We start from the raw sequence: 23,481 nt of genomic DNA, 5'->3' as shown, positions 1-23,481 counted from the left end.
ACCCATGCTAGTATACTTCCTGTAATACCATGGGCTCTTAACTTGTTAAGCAGCCTCATATGTCGCACCTTGTCAAAGACCTTCTGAAAATCCAAGTAACGACATCCACCAATTTTCCTTGGTCCATCCTGCTTGTTATTTCTTCAAAGAATTCTAACAGATTTGTCAGGCAAGATTTTCCCTGAAGGAAACCATGCTGACTACAGTCTATTTTATCATGTGCCTCCAAGTACCCAGAAACCACATCCACAACAATCAAATCCCAATACTCCCCAACCACTGAAGTCAGACTAAGTGACCTGTAATTCTTTTTTTCTGCCTCTCTCCCTTCTTGAAGAGTGGAGTGACATTGCAATTTTCCAAACCTCCAGAACCATGTCAGAATCCATTGATTCTTGAAAGCACATTCAGGACATTTACATAGACTGGTGTGTAAAAAGGGCCCAAAAGATCTTTGGGGACCTGAGTCACCCCAATCACAAACTGTTCCAGTTGCTACCATCCGGGAATTGGTACAGCAGCATTAAAACCAGAACAGCTTCTTCCACCCGGCCATCAGACTGATTAATTCACACTGATGCAATTGTATTTTTAAGCCATATTGACTGTTCTGTTGTATATCTTACATACTTATCATACTATTTATTACAAATTACTATAATTTGCCCATTCAGATTGAGATGTAACGTAAATATTTCTACTCCTCATGTTTGTGAAGGACGTAAGAAATAAATTCAATTCAATGCCTCCAGAATCTCTTTCAGAATCCTGGAGTGTACACATCTGGTCCAGTTGATTGGTTTACATTCAGACTTTGGTTTTAGTCATTGCTGCTCTGCCGTCATCCTTGCTAGTGTTTTCTTCCAATCAATTTTGGCTAGCTCCTCTCTCATGCTTCTGATTTTCCCTTTGCTCCACTGCAATACCAATGCCACTAACTTTAGCTTCTCCTCAAATTGCAGGGTGAATTCTATCATATTATGACCAATGGCTCCTTTACCTGTAGTGCTCTAATCAATTCTGGTTCATGTGCAATCCACCCAATCCAGAATAGCGGATCCCCTAGTGGGTTCTACCACTAGCTGCTCTAAAAAGCCATCTCATATGCATTCTACAAATTTCCCTCCTGATCATTCCCCACCATCCTGATTTTCCCAGTCTACCTGCATATTGAAATCCCTCAATTGCAGTATTCCCTTTTTGATATTCATTTTCTACCTCTCACTGTAATTTTTAAACCACATCTTTGCTATATTACTGTTTGGAGGTCTGTATACAACTCCCATTAGGGTCTTTTTTACCCTTGCAGTCTCTTAGCTCTACCTGGAACGATTCTACACCTTCCAATCCTGTCGTCTCTTTTTAACAATTTGATTTCATTTCATTTTACCAACAGAGCCACCCAACTCCCTCTGCCTACCTGCCTGTCCTTTCAATACAATCTGTATCCTTGGATGCTAAGCTTCCAACTATAATCTTCTTTCAGCCATGACTCAATGATGCCCATATCATATATGCCAATCTGTAACTGTGCTACAAGCTCATCTATCTTATTTTGTATACTGCGTGCATTCAGATACACCTTCAGTCCTGCGTTCATCACCTTTTGCAATCCCCCCCCCCTTTTTACAATGCAGCTCATCCTGTTGTCTGCAATTTTGCCCTGTCTTTTCTAGCTGCCTCACAAAGTACTGCTTTTGTTTGTAAACCGACTACCCCATCCTCTACCCTATCACTCTGGTTCCCACCTGCCGTCATATTAGTTTAAACCCCCCCCCCCCAAAACAGCTCTATCAAACTTATCCACAAGGATATTGGTGCCCTTTGGGTTCATGTGTAGCCCATCCCTATTGTACAGCTCACATCTTCCCCAGAAGCAATCCCGATGATACAAAAATCTGGATGCCCACCCCCTGCACCAATTCCTCAGCTACACATTCACCTGCCAAATTATCTTGTTCTTATCCTCACAGGCAGCAGAGATTACTACCTTAGAGGTCCCACTTTTTAGTTTTCTACCTAGCTCCCTAAACACTCTCTTCAAGATCTTTACTGTCTCTAGTCATGATCATATCACTGGTTTAAGGTCATTTCTCAGTGTAACTTCACTGTTACAAACTTACATTATAACAGTGATGTCTTTGGAGACAGAGAAAGCGAATAGGTTGCCTTCTCTTAGGGGATGATCTAAGATAAGAAAACATAAGTTTGTAAGCCATTTGAAGCTAGGATAAAGAGAGTCATTTTTAATTGGGGGGTTAGGAGTCTTTCCAGTTCCCTACCAAGCAGTCCATTAGAACATAAGAAATCGAAGTAGGACTAAGCCATTTGGCCCATCAAGTCTGCTCCACCATTCGATAAGATCATGGCTGATCTGGGCACAGACTCATCATATCCACCTACCTGCCTTTTCCCCAAAACCCTTAATTCCCCTACTATGCAAAAATCTATCCAACCTTGTCTTAAATACATTTACTGAGGCCAAGTCATTGGGTATATTTAAACCAGAGGTTGATAGGTTCTTGATTATTAAAGGTAGTTGAGAGGTATAATAAATCAGCTACGATTAAATGGCAGAGCAGACTTGATGGGCCATATAACCTAATTCAGCTCCTATGACATATGGTAAGCCAGATTGTTCAGCCCTATCAATGCTATTGTGGTCTGTGGCCAGAGCATCACCAGCAGTGGTGGGAACCACAGGAAGACAACCGAACATAAATCCTTCAGAGCTGAGGCAAACATATCAATTTGCTTCTGTATCTTACGGCTACCACGTACCTCAGTAGATGCTGCCTGAACTGCTGATCTCCTCCAGTATTTTGTTCATTGCTCCAGATTCCAAAATCTGAAGCCTGTGTTTCCATGGGCAACAAAGCGCTGGCTTAGTGAGATGACTGTACCCCATGAATGAATAAAGTCAGTCACATAATTGCTGATTCAACACGAGATTGAGTTGGGAGACTGAAATGTGACTTTTCCTTGTAATTCGCACAGGCAGTAACAATACACTCAGGCAAAATATGAAATCTGATGCAGTCAAAGGCACAATGCAGCGCATTACATAATATTTATTCAATATTTGATCTGTAAATTTGGTTGCTTCATTTTAATAAAACCTTAAATTAATTGTCACTGATGTAACACAGTAAATAAAGATCGAAGTCATTCAGCGGTGACCGTTGGCCCATGCAGCCACTGCTTCCTCACTTGTTCACCACTTCAAGCGATGCATTCAGACAGCAGATGGCTTACTGTGAAAACCCTTGGTCCTTGCGCCAATCCAGCTACCAATGCCCCTTCCAACCCCCAGTGCCTGCATTTATGGAATTGGTGGACTGTCTGCAGCTCAGTGTCTGACTGAGAGGCACAGCATTATATCAAGGTGAAATTAAGAATCGCAGAGGAATTCATTCACATGAAGGTAGTCTTGGCATTTTTATTTCTCCTCCCTTCATCTTCTTGCTTTACAATTCTCCCTCTCACTCCTCTTCACCCGCCTATCACCTGTCTGGAGACCCTCCTCCTTCCCTTTCTCCCATGATCCACTCTGCTCTCATAATAGATTCCTTCATTAGCCCTTTACCTTTTCCCAGCTATCACCTCTTAACTTCGCACTTCAACCCCCCTTCCCCCTCCCTCCACCTTCTTATTCTGGCTTCCTTCCCCTTCCTTTCCAGTCTTGATGATGGATGTGAGCCTGAAAGGTTGACCGTTTATTCTTTTCCATAGATGTTCCCTGACCTGCTAAGTTCCTCCACCATTTTGGGTGTCGTTCTTGCATTCATATAGTCTCAGGGTGGCTCAGCCAATGAAGTACTCGTTAACCTGGGCAAAAGGTTTACACACAGTAAGATTCCACACATAGCAATAAGGTTATAACCCAAATCCCATTCTAAGATACCTTCATGAGATAAATACTTACCATGGCATCCAGGATAATCCCCTACTCTTATAACAACAATGCCTTGGGGTCTTTCACCAATACACACCCTCATCTGAGCCACACCACCTCCAGATCATAAGCCTGCTCCGAATGGCTAAGCAGTATCTGCTGAGAATTTGTGCTCATTTCTCCAAAGACAGTGAGTAGCAGAGTTCAACTTACGGTGTTGTGGACGACCGAGGTAGGAAAAGGAGAGTGCTAAGAAAACAAGTCTTGCAGGGGAGGTTAGATTAAGCATGCTGGCAGAAGGTTGCCAACATTCCAAGAGTTTTACATTTTGAGAAAGTATTACAAACTGCACTTGAACTTACTGGAGCAGAATCATAGACCCTAGGAAATAATTTCAAGTTCTAATTTCCAATCACAAATGGTAAAGGGGGGGTCACAAGTTCAGGGTACTCAGAAACAAGGAAGAAGTTCATAAACTTCTACTAAAATTAGATGTAAAAAGTTAGTTCCTGCTTAGCCAAGTTTCTACTGAGTAGGAATTAACTCAATTCATTTAAAAGACAATACTAGTAGGATTTTTCTAGCCAAGGAAACTATGGGAAATAGAGTCAAAGTGGTGGATGGAGTTACAGATCACTGATTGCTGAAAGGACAGATTCCTTTTGCTATTTCTGTACTTGTATCCACACGCGGACAACTAGGCCATGGACCACATCCCGAGCAATGATCCGCTGGAATCAGGTTTGCTAGCTCATAGTACAAAAATTGAAAAAGTGTGTCTGTGTATGGGGATGAAGGCATGCAGTTGCCATGGTAATGGCACGTGACTGGCCATATTAGCAAAAGATTGGAGACATCAGCGAACACAAGCATTCTCAGACTCAGGTCCTGGTCAAGTGGTGATAGGCTTCATGTTTGATAACTGACCGTGGGTTTCACCGGCGTTCAGCTGGGTCAGAGATGAGTCTCCATCGGTGCCAACGGTTCCACACTCAGGCTCTGCAGTGCAAAGGAGATGTGGACACCAAAAACAGAGCTCAGTCCATCCACAGTTCTTCCTTTGTCCAAGGCTTTCACATTAGCAATGTCCAAGTTGCTTAGTCCCAAACAATATCTGACACCTGAGGAATTATGCCCTAGTTATGAATTTGAGTAGACAAGGCATTGGGGAGGAATACTGCAGTGAACAACCACAGGGGATAACTAACAAACTGCAGCATGAGGTAGTGATCCACAAATGTCAACACATCTCATTTACCTTCGATCCACCCACCAGTTCAGTGACACAAGGCAGGATTCGAAGCTTGAGTAGTGCTCTTTTGGCCAGGGATAAATGCAGCATAGAAGTGTGGGGGCTGTAGTTCAGAAGCAGCGACTGTCTCTCAGTGCAGACAGGGCTTCAACAAAGTGGTGTCTGGGAACTTGGCAACAGGAGGGGTTGGGGGGGGTGGGGAGGTGGTGAGACTAGCTTCCAGCAATCCATCTGTTAACAAGTGTCTAGGAACAGCCCTGCCACCCTACTGCAGCTTCCTCATCTGTCGTCGCTCTTGCCTCTTCTGTTTCTTTTCGGATACATCCGAGTTCGTGGGAGGTTCTGCAGTAAACCAGGGTCCTAGGATATTCACCCACAGTAAGTAAAGAGCTCTTGCTGGTGCCTAAAAAAAAATCGAAATGTCAGAGTCAATCTGGGAGTACAAGCTTAAATGCTTAACTGAGTGAGAGCAGAAGTTTCCTCAGGGTTATAACTGTTTTGTAGGTACTATGTAGGGGAAAAAAAAGGGAGCTGGATTGGGAATTTCAGCTTTGTTCTCTGTCACACTGCAATTCCATACGCCTTGTTGATATGAATGAACTGATGGGTTGTGGGTTCAAGAGCCCCTTCAAATACTTTCATAACTATAACACCTTCATGGCTATAAGCAGCCATGTTTACCTAATATACCTTGGACTTCAGATACACCACCAAGTCATGTCATCTGCATAAATTCTCTGATGACTCAGCATTAGTTGGGGTGTATAAAGGGAGGATGGGAGGATGAATACAGAACTCTCTGGTGGAGAACTTTGTCAAATAGTGCAAGCTGAATCATCTGTAGCTCAACACCAGTACGATGGTGATGTACTTTAGGAAGACTAAAGGCTGATTTATACTTGTAGGTACTAGCTTACGCCGCAGCCTACGCAGGTGGGCTACGCCGTTGACAGCATTTATACTTGTGCGTTGGTGTGTCTGCATCGCTCTGCAATTCACCGCCAAAACGCTAGTTGGTGGTGGGGTTTCTATGCCACTGTGTTGAGTTTCTTCGTGTTGAAACTCAACACAAAGAAACTCAAACTTCAAACAATGGCGACTGAAACTGAAGGGGGGTGAATTTTCTGTGCTTGTCCGGCCACTGAGAGACATGGATGAGGAAATGCATTTCAAATATTTTCGGATGCCGGCAGGTAGATTTGTCGATTTGGTTCATCGTCGCCAACCATTTATTTCACATCAGTGTACGCACAATATACTCAGAGACTGGCAATCACCATTCGAGTTTTAGCTTCAGGTGAAAGTCAACAGGCTGTAGCAGCTGGCTACAAACTGGCATTAAGCACAGGGTCCTCCGTAATTTCGGAGGTCTGGAAAGCTTTATGGAAAGCATTGCAGCCAGAGTTCCTTCCCTGCCCTTCAGTCGCCCAATGGGAAGCTATTGCAGCGTAGGAGGAAATGCAATGCTACCAAGCGGACCAATCACAGTTGTTGCGGTCTGCGACGACGCGACGCGTAGTTACATTTTGGGAGAGGTGCATGTTAGGCTACGGCGTAGATACAGCGTAGGGTTCGCAGTTACGACATACATTTGACGCACAAGTATAAATCAGCCTTAAGCCTGCATTGCTCTGTTACTACTGATGGTAAGGATGCGAATGTGGTGAGGACCTACAAGTACCTAGGGGTGCACCTGGATCACAGACTTGAGTGGAGCACCAACACAGAAGCTTTGTCACAAGAAGGGCCAGAGTTACCTTTGCTTCCCGAGGAGACTGAGCTTTGGAGTATGGAGGCCTCTCCTTCACATGTCTATCAGACTGTTGTTACCAGTACAATCTTTTATGCGGTGGTGTGCTAGGGCAATAGCATCTACACAAGTTATGCCAACAGGCTGAATAAACTGATCATGAAGGTTGGCTCTGTTATTGGAGTCAAACTGGACACACTGGAGGCTGTGGTAGAACAAGGACCCGACGAAAAATCCTGGCAATTCTGGATAGTGTTACTCACCCTCTGATTGTGACTTTGGCTGAACAGAGGAACACTTTTAGTAACAGACTAAGACAACTGCGCTGCTCCAATGAGGTCATTCTTACTCTTGACCATTTTGCTCTATAATGAGTCAACCTATAGCCAGGGTTGCGATGACCAGCATAATGGGGGATTCGCATTACGCTTCCTGGGACTGCTCAGATGGAGTTTAGAGTCCTACAGTACAGAAACAGGCCACATGGCCCATTCATGCACATGCAATCCATGAAACACTCTTGGTGCCTTCACGATTCAAGTGCTTGTGTAGATACTGATTAAATGTTAACTGCTGAGACAAAGTATTTCAGATTCCAAGCACCCTCGGGCTCAATTAAAACTTCTTCCCTGGATTCCTTGTAAACCTTTTGCTCTTTACTCTGAGCCCATGTCCTCTCGTTTTAGGTATCTCCATGATTGGGAAAAAGTTTGTAACATCTGTCTCCCCTTTGTCCCTCGTGATTGTGTACACCTCTATTAGCTTCCTTGTCTGCTCCATGGAAAACAAACTCAATCTATCCATGTAACCAAAATGCTTCAATGAGACAGCATCCTGAAAAAGCTCTCTTCGAACCTCCCTAGTCCAACAGCATGGCAACGGCAACTGTACAAAATACTTCAACACCTGCCAAAGCAATGTTCTATGATATAGCACTATGACCTTCCTGCTCTTGTATTCTATGCACGAGCTAATGAAAGCATGTTTCCTATATACTTCCTCATCATCTCGTGCTTTTGTGCTGCCATCTTTGGGGATTCTTACGACTTGTACACCAAGGTCTCTATTTCTCATTGTCCAGGGGCATATCATTCAATATGCATGTCCTGCACCAAACACAAGTTTGGCTACAAGAGCTGTCAGCCTTTATAGTATACAGGCAGTACAATTAAACTAAAATGTCTGACTGGCAGTTCGTTCCTTCTTCATCTCCTGCACATCATGTTGTGCCCTTAACCGTTGTTCCTTCTTGAACTACACCCCATCACTACTCGGAAAAAATCCCTTGAAAACACAAGCATGCAGTAAATGGTGGAGGGGATCCTAACTGATTGTGTCTCAGCCTGGTATGGTAAGAATGCCTGAGAATGGAAGTCTGCAAAAAGTGGTGGAATCAACCCAGTGCATCAGAAGCCATGCCATTTTCAGCACTGAGCACATCTGCAAGACACCATTGCCATAAGAAAGCAGCAGCCATCATCATGGACCCCCACGGAGCTACGATGACACCTAACAGCGACTCCTTTGAGATAATTTGCGGAAACAGAACAGCTTATTTTCTTCCTTTGATGTCTCTCTTTCCTTTTTAGGATGGAGATCCTGAGCTGGAGTTACACTCAGACTTGGGTTCTATGTGGTGGTGTTACCCGCTCTCGGGAGCTCAGGACCGGCCACTTTTCGATATCCCAAGGATGCCGACTAGAAAACTAGCATGCCTTCGGGGTTCTGGGGCTTCACCGACTGAAATGTTGCAGGTGAAAAGGAACATGGATTGGCTGTCGGGTGTTCTGTACTCGGCAAATTGTGTGCTCTCTCTCTCTCTGATAGTGCGGGAAGATTTTGTTGCCGATTCTTGAGTTGGAGAACTCAGAATAAAAGCGACGCAGCAGACTTTATCATTGCAAGTTTTTTGTTTACCTCTCCCTGCTTGCTGTGTGAACGATTAGTTTTTGTGATATTGCAGATCATGAGATCATGTTCTCTCTTGGGGCTTTGCTATAGCTTGCTTTGTGGGTGGAGCTGATGCTTTTTGCCAAAGTGGGGGGAGGGGAGGGCTGTTGCTTTGCTGCTGCTTGTGCATGGGAGGTGGAGTGGGGGGGGGGCTTTGGGGTTCTAATGTTTTTACTGTCACTCATTCTTTGGTGCACTCTTCAGTTTTCATGTATGTCTACAAAGAACAAGAATTTCAGGATGTATATTGTATACATTTCTGATATGAAATGGAACTATTGAAGCATTCAGGCTAAATTCCCTTCTTGCTATTACCATCAGGCAGGAGGTACCACCTTGGCCTCACATCACCAGGTTCAGAAACAATCATTACCCCTCAGGCTCCTGAACAAGCGAGAATAACTTCACTCACCTCACCTCTGAACTATTCCACAACCTATAAGCATTAGAGATTCAGCAGATGCTGGAAATCTAGACCAACACAAAAAATGTTGGAGGAACTCAGCACCTATAAAAAAAAGATCAGCCGATGTTTTGCGCTGAGGCCCTTCGGATTCACTTCCAAGGACGCTACAACTCACGTCCTCAGTATTGGTCATTTACTTATTTTCTATTTGCACATTTTGCCTTCTTCTGCACTTTGGTTGCTTGTCTCAGTCTTTGTTTATAAGATCAGATATAGGAGCGGAATTAGGCCATTCAGCCCATTGAGATTGAGTCTCCTCTGTCATTTCATCACAGCTGATCCACTTTCCCTCTCAGCTTCAATCTCCTGTCTTCCCCCTGTATCCCTTCATGCCCTGACCAATCAAGAATGTATCAACCTGACTTAAATATACCCAACGACTTGGCCTCCACAGCTGCCTATGGCAATGAATTCCACAGATTCACCACTCTCTGGCTAAAGAACTTCATTCACTCTGTTTTAAAAGGACACCCCCTCTATTCAGAGGCTATGTCATCTGGTCTTACACATGTAGTTTTTCCAGAAATTTTATTGTATTTCTTTATATTCTTGTAAATGCTTGCAAAAAAAACTCACGATAGTATATGATGACATATACATAGGTTGATAATGAATTTAGTTTGAACTTACTAGGAGCCATAAGTACCAGAAATACATGGACACACAGCTGAGGACTTGCAGAATAGCAGTAAGCAAAATAATGTCCTTCAAATGCCTGCAAGAGAAAGAATGGGAGGTTAGCACCCATCAAGACAAGCTTTATGGAACTACCAATGACACACCCAACAATTTTCATTGACAGAAACAGCATTTAAACACACATATTTACTCCCTCAGTGTTGCACCAATGAGATTGCAGCTTTCTTACCATACATTGCTTCATTCCTTTTTGGCTATTAAACAAGTTTTAAAATTAACAATCGACGTTGCATCAGCTGAGCTTTTGCCACTTTCTGTGTGCCGAATACTCATGTTAGATGTAAATGAAGTTAAGACAGGGCCATTATAAATTCAGTGGTCACTTTATCAGATACCTCCTGTACCTAATAAAGTAGCCACACTGCGTTTACATTCATGGTTTTTTGCTGCTGTCTTCAAGGTCCATTTAGAGATGCTCTTCCACACACCACTGTTGTAACATGTGGTTATTTAAGTTAATTTCACCTTGAACAAGTCTGGCCATTTTCCTCTGACCTCTCTGATTAAAGAAGGTGTTTTTGCCCACAGAGCTGCTGCTCACTGGATGCTTTTTTCATTTTTCACACCAGACTCTGTAATCTCGAGTCTTTGAGCATGAAAATCTCAGGAGATCAGCAGTTTCTTAGATAATCAAACCACCCTGCCTGGCACCAATTATTCCACAAAGTCACGTAGAGCACATTTCTTCCCCTTTCAAATGCTCGGTTTGAACAACAACTGAACCTTTTGACCATGTCTGCATGCTTTTATGAACTGAGTTGCTACCACGATTGGCTAATCAGCTAAACGTATTAAAGGGCAGATGGGCAGGTCCATGAAATTAAGTCAGGCCCATCATAAATTCTGGAGTAAGAGATCGGGTGAAGATGACCAAGTTCTGTTTCATGCTCCTCCCTGTAAAAGTGGTTGTTAATGGTCTTAAACAGCAAGTCAGATTCCATTCAAATACTCTTGAAAAGAGTAGCTTTAGCAGCTTGTATGTCTGTGTGAAATGAAAATTGTTTTACTCTCAACCTGGTCATTTGCATCATTTATTTAGATACAATGCAGAACAGGCCCTACCGGCCCTTCAATCCACACAGACCAGCAATCCCTCGATTTAATCAGAGCCTAATCATGGGACAATTTACAATGATCAACCAACCTACCAACCATACATTTTTGGACTGTTGGAGGAAGCTCACAAGGTCACAGGGGTTGGGGTGGTGTTGGGGGTGGGGTGGGGGAAGAGATTCTGACTCTGAATTTATGTGCTACTGATACTTGTTCATCCCACATTATGTACTTAACAGTGAAAATTATTACATACCATTAATATGACAATATAATGTGTGCAGGGTAACAAAAGCAGCACTGCAGCATCAAGAGAATACCTGGTGTTGAACAACAACAAACAGCAGGCTTTCAATCTGCACCTATGATGCTGTGCTTTGATTAAAAGCTTACAGTACACTGTACAGGTATCTTACTTCTTCAGGTTTTTTGCAAAGTATAAAAACAATCGGCATCTTCGACTTGTTTTGGTGTTAGATTTTCATGATTAGCAGATGCTTTAAAAATTTAAGAAAAGGCACAGCATTAAATTTCTGCAACCAGCTTGCTGAACATTCACAATTACCTTCAATTTTCACTTCGTCATGCTAGATCTTTGCCTGTTTCATGATCAGCATACTGTTAAGTGGCATATATTCCAAAAGATCGTAAGACAGAGGAACAGAATTAGCAGAATTGACAAATCGAGACTATTCCGCTGTTAAATCATGGCTGATCCTTTTTTCTCCTCCTCAGCCCCACTCCCTGTAACCCGAGATGCCGTATCCAATCAAGAGCCTATCAATCTGTGCCTTAAATACACCCATCCACTTGGCCTCCACAGCTGCCTGTGATAACAAATTCCACAAATTCACCACCCTCTGGCTGAAAAAATTTATCTGCATCTATGCTTTAAATGGACACCCCTCTATCCTGAGGCTGTACCCTCCTGTCCTAGACTCCCCTACCATGGGAAACACCATCTCCACAACTACTGTCTAGGCCTTTCAACATTTGAAAGGTTTGAGAATCCTGATTGAGAAGTTGTAGAACCTGGGCCTCTGTACCTCCCTCTGCAATTGGATCCTCGACTTCCTAACCAAAAGACCACAATCTGTACAGATTGGTGATAACATATCCTCCTCGCTGACAATCAATACTGGCGCACCTCAGGGGTGTGTACCTAGCCCACCGCTCTTCTCTCTGTATACCAATGACTGTGCAGCTAGGCATAGCTCAAATACCATCCATAAATTTGCTGACGATACAACCATTGTTGGTAGAATCTCAGGTGGTGACGAGAGGGCGTACAGGAGTGAGATATGCCAACTAGTGGAATGGTGCCGCAGCAACAACCTGGCACTCAATGTCAGTAAGACGAAACAGCTGATTGTGGACTTCAGGAAGGGTAAGACAAAGGAGCACATACCAATCCTCACAGAGGGATCAGAAGTGGAGAGAGTGAGCAGCTTCAAGTTCCTCGGTGTCAAGATCTCTGAGGATCTAACCTGGTCCCAACACATCGATGTACTTATAAACATAGAAACATAGAAACATAGAAAATAGGTGCAGGAGTAGGCCATTCGGCCCTTCGAGCCTGCACCGCCATTTATTATGATCATGGCTGATCATCCAACTCAGAACCCAGCCTTCCCTCCATACCCCCTGACCCCTGTAGCCACAAGGGCCATATCTAACTTCCTTTTAAACATAGCTAATGAACTGGCCTCAACAGTTTGCTGTGGCAGAGAATTCCACAGATTCACCACTCTCTGTGTGAAGAAGTTTTTCCTAACCTCGGTCCTAAAAGGCTTCCCCTCTATCCTCAAACTGTGACCCCTCGTTCTAGACCTCCCCAACATCGGGAACAATCTTCCTGCATCTAGCCTGTCCAATCCCTTTAGGATCTTATACATTTCAATCAGATCCCCCCTCAATCTTCTAAATTCCAACGAGTACAAGCCCAGTTCATCCAGTCTTTCTTCATATAAAGGAGGCAAGACAGCGGCTATACTTTATTAGGAGTTAGAAGAGAATTTGCAAGACAACAAATACACTCAAAAACTTCTATAGTTCTACCATGGAGAGCATTCTGACAGGCTGCATCACTGTCTGGTATGGGGGTGCTACTGCACAGGGACCGAAAGAAGTTGCAGAAGGTTATAACTCTAGTCAGTTCCATCTTGGGCACTAGCCTACAAAGTACCCAGGACATCTTTAGGGAGCAGTGTCTCAGAAAGGCAGCGTCCATTATTTAAGACCTCCAGCACCCAGGGCATGCCCATTTCTCACTGTTACCATCGGGTAGGAGGTTAAAAAAAAAGCCTGAAGGCACACACAGTGATTCAGGAACAGCTTCTTCCTCTCTACCATCCGATTCCTAAACGGACATTGAATCTTTGGATATTACCTCACTTAAAAAAAAAATTTCTGTTTTTGCATGTTTTTAAAAAATTATTCAATATCATTGATTTACCTCTATTTATTATTACTTTTATTTTATTTATTATTACTATTTTTCTCTCTGCTAGATTATGTATTGCATTGAAGTGCTGCTGCTAAGTTAACAAATTTCACGTCACATACCGGTGATAATAAACCTGATTCTGATTCAATGAGAACCCCCTCATCCTTCTAAATTCCAGCGAGTACAGATCCAAAGCTACCAAACGTTCCTCATATGATAATCCTTTCATTCACGGAATCATCATGTGAACCGCCTCTGGACCCACTCCAATGCCAGAACGTCTTCTCTTAGATGAAGAGCCTAAAACTGTTCACAACACTCAAATTGCAGCCTCATGCGTGCCTTATAAAGCCTCAGCATCACATCCCTGCTCTTGTATTCTAGATGGCTTGAAATGAATGCTAACATTGCAATTGCCTTCCTCACCACTGATTCAACCTGCAAGTTAACCTTTAGAGTGTTCTGCACAAGGACTCCCAAGACCCTATGCACCTCAGATTTTTGGATATTTTCCCCCATTTAGAAAATAGTCTGCACATTTATTTTTACTACCAAAGTGCATGACCATGCTTTTTCCAACATTGTATTTCATTTGCCCACTCTTACCCACTCTCCTAATCTGTCCAAGACCTTCTTCAGCTTGCCTGTTTCCTCAACACTACCTGCCCCTCTACCAATCTTTGTATCATCTGTAAACCTGGCATCAAAGTCATCTATTCCACCATCTAAATCGTTTATATGCAGCATAAAAAGAAGTGGTCCCAACACTGACACCTGTGGAACACCAGTAGTCACTGACAGCCAACCAGACAAGGATCCTTTGATTCCCACTCGCTGCCTCCTACCAATCAGCCAATGCCCTAACCATGCCAGTAACTTTCCTGGGCTCTTAACTTGATAAGCAGCCTTATGTGTGGTACCTTGTCAAAGGACTGAACGTGCAAATATACAACATTCACTGCATCCCCTTTATCTTGTAGTTTCCTCAAAGAATTCCAACAGGTTCGCCAGGCAAGATTTGCCCTGAAGGAAACCATGCTGACTTTGTCCTAGCTTGTCCTGTGTCATCAAGTACTCCATAACCTTATCGCTCCAACACGGATGAATCTATTCTTTCTATCCACGAACAATTTAAAAATTTTTTTTGCTTTATAGTGTTTTTCTATTTTTTCATTAATTTCTGTTCATTACATACATGAGGTTTCTTCTCAGACTGCACAGAGACATGCTTGTTACCTGAAAAGCTTTCCAGCATTTTGTGACGTCATGTCAGCGATAAATAAAAACGAATGATGAAATTTTGGATAACCTGTACTGGAGTTTGATTCCTGCAAGGAGTTTGTACATTCTCCCCATGACTCCCACATTCAAAAAGACATAGACAGTTAGGGTCAGTGAGCAGTAGGCACTCTACGTTGGCACTGGAAACACACATGGGTTTCTCAGGACAATACTTGCTGATTTGAATAGACACAAAGTGCTGCATTTCACTGTATATTTCCATATACACATGACAAAACTAATGTTTTTCTTTATTTTTCAAAATTAATGACAGTGTTTCTCCTTTGGCTAATTCACTAAAATACAACATTCCAATACTTGAACAAACTGGGCTTTATTGCAGCACTGTGGACACTCACTCTGCCATACCCTGCTCCATGTTCAGGTCAATGCCGCTGTCGACAAGTGTGTTGTCGCTAGAGAACACGGGCTGGGCCATCCCTTGCATCCAACGGTAGCTAAAGCTGTAGACAACCACGGCAAAGGCCAGCAATCCCTGCCACAGAAAGAATGGAGTTTACTGAAGGAATCAGATTCAGTTTTGTTATTACTGACATACTGTAGTGCGGTTACAGTAAATGCAATACATAATATATGCTATAAAATGTAGTAAGAACTATATACAGTGGATTTTGGGTAATTGGGCCATTTGTCTATCAGGGCAGCCACTTGTTTGGGACGACTCAAAGCAGAAAAACTAATGCCGCTACACCAGTTAATTGGGACGGGAGACTTGCCGAAGTTTCTAACTAGCGCCAGTCACGTGAACTTGTTCGGCCATTAGACGCTACACCAGAATTAGAGCGTACAGCTTCTAAATAGCGTCAGTTGCATATGCTTGTGTAATATTATCCATTTTGGCTGACGGCCACCAATTCAAAAAGCAGCAATCTTTGATAATTTTGCTTCTTTTGACTTAAAAGAATTTAAACACTTGCCAATACATCAGGAAAAAAAAATGACACTAGCTGAAAAAAAATGACAGTACTGGACCAAATGAAAAACCAACCACCTAACACTATGTATTTATTGTTAGAATACAACACTACTTCATACAGAAAGGCAATGAAGGCAGTCTATTATTTTTACTAAGTGGGTGCACTGATTTTGTTCATTTACAGTCAATCAAAAGAACACACCAGCATACATTGGATGAACATCTATTAGAAACTAATAGTTTTATAGTACTGTAGTAGTATTGGTAGCATTCTAATTTGTTCTACATTTCATTTAAATACATAATTCGTTAATCAGTTAAACAACAGTTTTCTAAAAAAAACATTTTTAACTATCTCCATGAAACTAATTGGGCAGCTATTTCCATTTCAGCGAATTGGGGCAGCTACTTAACTGTGCAAAAACATACTGGTCCTGATATTGTACGATCAACTGGAATCCACTGTTTATAAAAAACAAATATGTAGTGCAAAATGAGAGCAAACAAGTGAGGAGATGTTCATGGAGTCAATGTCCATTCACAAATCTGTTGGTGCAGGGGAAGAAGCCGTTTTGAAAATGTTGAATGTGTCTTCAAGCGCCTGTACCTCCCCTCTGATGGTAGCAATGAGAAGAGGGCATGTCCTGGGTGGTGAGGGTCCTTAATGATGGATGCCACCTTTTGAAGATGTCCTCGATGATGAAGTGGCTAGTACCCATGATGAGCTAGCTGAGTTTACAACCCTCTGCAACTTTTTCTGATGCTGTGCACTGGCTCCTCTATACTAGATGGTGGGATGGTGCAGACATGTTTATGTAGTATGTCACCTACAGCCGTGTGACCCGGATTCAGGACCAGGTCGATCTCAGCAGTCTATATTCATAAAGCAGCGAAGAGCATCGCTGTGGTGCAACTGCCAGCCAAGTTTCCATGGATTGTGTATTTCGAGTGGGTTTGAAGAGAGCCGCGAGCTCTGTGTTGCATTCTCTAACACTGTGGCCCCACCTTCCCAACGCGGCCCGCAGACGCGGCCCCACCCTCCCGACGCGGCCCGCAGACGCGGCCCCACCCTCCCGACGCGGCCCGCAGACGCGGCCCCACCCTCCCGACGCGGCCCGCAGACGCGGCCCCACCCTCCCGACGCGGCCCCACCCGCCCGACGCGGCCCGCAGACGCGGCCCCACCCGCCCGACGCGGCCCCACCTTCCCGACGCGGCCCCACCTTCCCGACGCGGTCCGCAGACGTAGAACCACCTTCCCAACGCGGTCCGCAGACTAGGCGGAAAAGGTAATGCACTATGACCGTTCTTGAATGCTAACTATCCAAAAGGGTCAATTTTCATCTGCGATCCAGTCAGCTCGTGTCAACAGGGCACAAGGTCCTCGTGGTCCTTCCACACATTGTACAAATAAATAATACTGAATTTACAATCTACAAGAAAGATGCCAGTAGCTAGAAAAACTCCAGAGAATATTTACAAGGATGCTGCTGGGAGATGAGAACCTGAGTTATTGGGCAAGGTGAATAGGTTTGGACTTTATTCCACAGAATGTAGGAGAATGAGGGGAGATTTGATAGAGCTACACAAGAATACGAGGGCTATAAATGGGGTAAATGCAAGCAGACTTCTTCCACTGAGGTTGGGCGAGACTAGAACTAGAGGTTAAGGCTGAAAGGTTAACTGTTTAAGGGGAACATTACAGGAAACTTCTTCACTCAGGATAGTGAGAGAGTGTAACGAGCTGTCAGCAGAAGTGATGGATGTGGGCTCGATTTCAACATTTGGATAAGTATGTGGATGAGAGGGGTATGGAGGGCTATGGTCCAGGTGCAGGCCAATTGAAATAAGGAAGAATAATAGTTCATAATAGTCCAAAAGGCCTTCAATTGGGAAGTTTGGTACTGTGTAATTCAAGCCTTCCATTCCAACTAAAAGGACCAGCCTCAAAGGTCACTTGCAAATCTCTAACATCAAGCCAGAATCAGAAAACCACAACCATCTTGGACTGTTCAAAATCACCTTTTCAGGAGATTTATAGTGTTCAAGGTAGAAAGTAAATTTATTTTTTGCTTTGCTTTTAGTTAGTTGCATGGTGGGTTTTTTTTGGGGGGGGGGTTTTCCTTTTCTCTATTGATATATATATAAAAATTAGTATACTATTATGTTACCTTGGTATGTTATGTTTAAATTACATTGTTTGTAGTATTTTTTTTGTATTAATATCTTCTGTAATTTTATTATATTCTAACAGTGTATTAGTGTCTATATGGCTTACCTTTTTGTATACTTATTCAATAAAAAGATTTAAAAAGAAAGAAAGTAAATTTATTTTCAAAGTATGTATATGTTACCACATTATACCTTGAGATTCATTTTCTGCAGGCATTTACAAAGAAGAAACACTATAGAATTTTACAGAAAGATATACATAAACAAAGACTGACAAACAACCTATAAGCAAAATAAAATAAACTGCAAACAAAAATAATACTGAGAATGCGAGCTGCAGAGAGTCCTTGTACGTGAGTTGTTAGGCTGTAGAATGGGTTCATTCACACTGGTTCAGGAAGCCAGTGGTTGTAGTGTAATAACTGTACCTGAACGTGGTGATGTAGGTCCCAAGGCTTCCGTATCTTTTCCCTGATGGTAGTAACGAGGAGGGCATAACTTGGATGGTGGCTGGGTTGGTGGGGGGGGGGGGAAGAAAGGTCTTTTATGATGGATGCTGCTTTCTTGTAGTGGGAGTGCTCCATCAATATACTCAACGGTGGAGAAGCTTTTGCTTGTGATAGATGGACTAAATCCACGTTTTGCACTCATATCAGCTGGTGAAATCTGATGGGGGAGGGGAAGAAGCCATTTCTAAATCATTGAGTGCAGGTCTTCAGGCTCCTGTATGACCTCCCTGCTGGTAGCAATGAGAACAGGCTCTGTCCTGGATGTTTAGGGCTGTAGTGATGGATGCTGACTTCTTGAGTTGCCCCCTCCTGAGTATGACCTCAATGGTGGGGAGGGTTGTGTCCAAGATGGAGTTGACTGAGTGCAGCCTCTTCCAATCTTGTACATTGGAGCCACCATGCCAAGCTGCGAGTAGTCCACAAACTAGAAAGTTATTCCCTTCCTTGCAGTATTTATTTTTATGATTTAGAATAATTTTATGTCTTTGCACTGTACTGTTGCCACAAAACAACAAATTTTATGTCATAAGTCAGTGATAATAAATCTGATTCTGGAGCAGAGGTCAGACTGGGTTGTTGGGAGTCGTGAGGTAAACTCTACTTGCTGTACCACTATCCTGTATTCATCACCTGCCTGAACTCAAGCTTGTCCCTCTTGCAGGCAAATAGCCCAACGTCATTTTTGTAACCATCAACAGTCACTTAGTTAAGGCAACAAAAAGCATCACCATATGTGGTACCAAAGCCTTTAGTGTTAGAGATATGTTCAAAGTACAGTTTTTAATTAAAGTATGTATGCAGTATACAACCCTGAAATTCGTCTTCCCCACAGTCACAAAACAAACCAATCAGTTCAAAGAAAGAACATCAAATATCAAAACCCCCTCCCCAAGCACAAAAAACTCATGCGAATGGCAACAAAACAAAAAAACCGAGCAAAAGCACAGAATCTAAAAACACAAAATCAAAAGGCACATGATACTCATGGAAACATTTATCTTCAGGTAACTGCCTTCTACCACTTGATTACAAAGCCACTAAATAAAAGACTGAGGCTTCTGTCGGACTGCAGAAACAAAAACTAGATTGAATGACTAACACCATCAGGTTCAGCCTGATACAGTAACTTACCCAGGTCCAGAATGTGACAGAGCTATAGAAAAGGAGAAGCTTCACCGCTCCGTAAATAGCCTGTGGCAAAGAGAATGAGCAGGTTAAGGAGGCAACAAACCAGATAGAAAAGCAAGCTCTTGTTCATCTTTCTAGGGTACACTGAAGACGATTCAAAGGAGGTTCACAAAAATGATTTTGGGATTGAAAGACATCATGTGAGGAGCATTTGAAGGCTTTGGGCTTTTAGTCACTGGAATTCAGAAGAAAGAGGGGGAATTTCATTGAAACCTATTGAATGTTGAAAGGCCTCGATAGAGTGGCTATGGAGAAGATGTTCCCTATGCTGGGGGAGTCAAAGACCACAGAGCACAGCCTCAGAACAGAGGGGAATCCATTTGGAACAGAGTTGCTTTAGCCAAAGGGTGGTAAATCTGTGTTATTCTTTGCCACAGGTCGCCGTGGAGGCCAAGTCATTGGGCACATTTCAGGCGGAGGCTGAGATATATTTGATTAGTCAGGGCATAAAGGGATACAGGGAGAAGGCAGGAGATTGGTGCCGAGAGGGAGATGGATCAGCACACTCAATGGCCCAAATGGCCTAATTCTGCTCCTATATCTTAAGGTCTTTTAAAAAAAAATTATTTATTGAGATACAGCACAGAAGAGGCCCTTCCAGCTGCGCCGCCCAGCAGTCTCCCGATTTAATCCTAATTTACAATGACCAATTAACCAAACAACCTGTACCTCTTTGGATTGTGGGAGGATACCTGGGCACCCGGAGGAAACCCACGCAGTCATGAGGAGAAAGAACGTACAAGCTCCCTGTAGGTTGCTGTGGGAATTGAACCCAAGTTGCTCGTACTGTAAAGTGTTGTGCCAACCACTATGCCTGCATGCTGCATCAATGGTCTTAATATCTCATATAGTGGGAAGAAAACGTAACTCACAGGGCTGGAATAAATTCATAGATAAAGCACACCATACTGGTGTGGTCCACTGTATTACTTATTCTCGATTGAAATCATGTTTTAACAGGCAAGAATAAAGCAGAATAGGAACAGAGAGACCTTCAGTCAGATATCCAGTAAAAGCTGAGAGGGTCAGACTCTGCAAGGAAAGCGAAGGTTAACACAGATCAAGTTAGAGATTAAGCCAAGGGATAAAGCAGGCATCATTTGCCAAAGAGGTAGAATGGAATGCTAGAAGGGGCAAGAGAAATGGGCTCTATAGCAGCATGACACTATTAAAGCTCGGTGTTCAATGGAGTTCTGAGTTCAATTCCAACGTCATCTGTAAAGAGTCTGTATGTTCTTCCCGCGGAATGCATGGGTTCCCTCCTGGTGCTCTGGTTTCCTCCCACAGTCCAAAGACATACCAGTTAGAAGGTTAATTGGTCATTGTAAACTGGCCCTGATTAAGCTAGGGTTAAAACAGGGATTGCTGGGTGATGCAGCTGGAAAGATCGGAAGGGCCTATTCCACAATGTATTGCAGTCAATCAATAAATAAAGCTGGAGAAGATGGAGTAATGCTGGATATAAAGCAGACAAACTACCAAATAAAGTTGCAACCTCAGCCTGCTCCATCATGGGCACTATCCACATCAAGGGGATATAGTAATTTATAGTTTTCATTATGTACTGCAACGTACTGCTGTCGCAACACAACCAATTTCACAAATTGTATCTTCGCAAGAAAAAGTTTGTGAAACCTTTGCAGTTACCTGGTTTTCTGCACTAATTATCATAAAATGTGGTCTAATCTTCATCTAATTCACAATAATAGACAAACACAATCTGCCTAAACTAGCTATTGTACAACTTCTCGTCAATTCTGAAAACACCATTTAAACAATCAGTCTAAGTTCAAAAAAGTATGTGAACCTCTGGGGTAATGCCTTCTACAAAAACTATTTGGAGTCAGGTATTCCATTCAAGGGGATGAGATTGGAGATGTGTGTCGTAGAGTTGCCCTGCCCTATAAAGAAAAGACACACAAAGTCAGGTTACTGACAAAGCCTGCTCTTCTTAAGAAAGATCTGTTTCTGTGCACCATGCCTTGATTGAAACAACTTTCAGAGGACCTTGGAAGAAGGATTGTAGAGATGCATGAAGCTAGAGAAGGCTACAAAACCATTTCTAAAGACCTGAGTGTTCATCAGTCCACACCAAGAGAAATTGTCTGCAGATGGAGGAAATTCAGTCCTGTTGCTACTCTCCCTAGGAATGGACGTCCTGCAAAGATCACACCAAGAGCACAGCGTGCAACGTTGAAGGAAGTGAAAAAGAACGCAAAGGTAAAAGCAAAAGACCTACAGAAATCTCTAGAACTTGCAAAAGTTTCTGTTCATGTGCCCACTACAAGAAAAACACTGAACAAGAATGGTGGTCATAGAAGAATACCACTGCTCTCCAAACATGTCTCAAGTTTGCAAGAGACCACCTGGATATTTTACAATACTTCTGGGACAATGTTCTGTGGACAGATGAGACAAAGGTTGAACTTTTTCGCATAAATGCACACCGCTATGCTTGAAGGCAAAAAGGCACTGAACACCAACACCAAAGCATGGTGGAAGGAGATCATTGTTTGGGGCTGCTTTGCTGCCTTGGATCTTGGACAGCTTGCAAGCATTGAGGGAACAATTCAAAATTGTATCAAGGCATTTTTACAGGAGAATGTCAAGGTAGCGATTGAATGATGCAACAAAACATTGACCTGAAACATTAGAGTAAATCAACAACAGAATGGTTTAAAAAGGAAAAAAATTCCTGTTTTGGAATGACCAAGTCAGAGTCCGGACCTTAACCCAATTGAAATGCTGTGGCATGATCTGAAGGGGGTTGTTCACGCAAGGTTATCCCAGAAATATTGATAAATTGAAACAGTTTTGTATGGAGGAATGGTCTAAAATTCCTCCTTGCTGTTGTGCAAGTCTGATCAGCTGCTACAGGAAACATTAGGTGGAGGTTATTGCCATTATAGGAGGCTCTACCAGTTATTAAATACAAGGATTCACATACATTTTCCAGCCTGGACTGTGAATGACTAAACAACGTGTTCAACTGCAAAGTACAATTGTTTGTATGTTATTAGTTTAGGCAGAAAGTGTTTGTTTATTATTGTGACTGAGATGAAGATCAGACCACATTTTGAATAATTAATGCAGAAAACCAGGTAATTGCAAAGGGTTGACAAACTTTATCTGGCAACTGTGAGCTGGTGATATTAAACCTGATTTTGAAAGGGAAAAAGAAACTGATAATGCTAAAAATTCAATACAGAGCAGTTATGGTTAGGAGTTAGTTAAGTCAACCAAAATGGTTGAATGGTGTTTTATAAAGGTTAGAGCAAAACAGCATAGATACAAGGTCTTCAGTACATCGAGTCTATGCCAATTACCCTAGCAACCTGTGTCTTTGGAATATAGCAAGAACTAGTGTATGCAAAGGGACCTCCAACTTACATTAGCCCCCAGAATAATCCTCAGGTAGAACTTCAACGTCTGCTTGTTCTCTTCAAAAATCTGCTTCTTGCCTTTTGTTCCAACCTTGCCGGTTTTCGGCTACACAAGCCAGAAAGTATTTAATCAGAATCAGTGAGGCAAAGTATAAAGTTATATTTTATCCGTCCCGAGATATACCAAGAAACATTCCAAAAACACACACGGGGTATTATTAACGAAGGCAAAGTCCTTCAATTTGATGACCTGCACAGATTTTCCCCTCCCAATCCGTTCTTGCATCTTGCTCCAACCCACCCTGAACTCTGGCTCAGAAAGTCCTGGCCTCAGCCTCCCAATGCTCCGCACTCACCGCCATAGCTGCTGGTTCTCACCCAATATCGGTGACTGAACCACCGACCGAGGCCCCCGAACGGCTAGTCAGCGCTCCACCGTATTTCCGGCGCACAGTGTAATCGTCAACGACGTGACATACGCATTGACGTCGAGTGGTCGGG

At 42.9% G+C, this 23,481-nt stretch overlaps 1 protein-coding gene across 1 annotated transcript; it reads right to left on the bottom strand.

Annotated features, from left to right (window-relative positions):
• Positions 1-2,830: 2,830 nt before the first annotated feature.
• On the bottom strand, positions 2,831-23,478 carry tmem208 (transmembrane protein 208). Its single transcript, XM_063066664.1, has 6 exons — positions 23,337-23,478; positions 22,988-23,086; positions 19,541-19,600; positions 15,152-15,288; positions 9,944-10,028; positions 2,831-5,550 (listed from the first exon to the last, which is right to left on the bottom strand). The coding sequence occupies exons 1-6, from the start codon at positions 23,340-23,342 to the stop codon at positions 5,413-5,415; spliced, it is 525 nt and encodes a 174-aa protein (XP_062922734.1). The 5' UTR covers positions 23,343-23,478; the 3' UTR covers positions 2,831-5,412.
• Positions 23,479-23,481: the final 3 nt, after the last annotated feature.

The sequence above is a fragment of the Mobula hypostoma genome, chromosome 14 (assembly GCF_963921235.1).
Source record: "Mobula hypostoma chromosome 14, sMobHyp1.1, whole genome shotgun sequence".
NCBI lineage: Eukaryota > Metazoa > Chordata > Chondrichthyes > Myliobatiformes > Myliobatidae > Mobula > Mobula hypostoma.
This window is presented reverse-complemented; position numbering and strand designations above follow the sequence as displayed.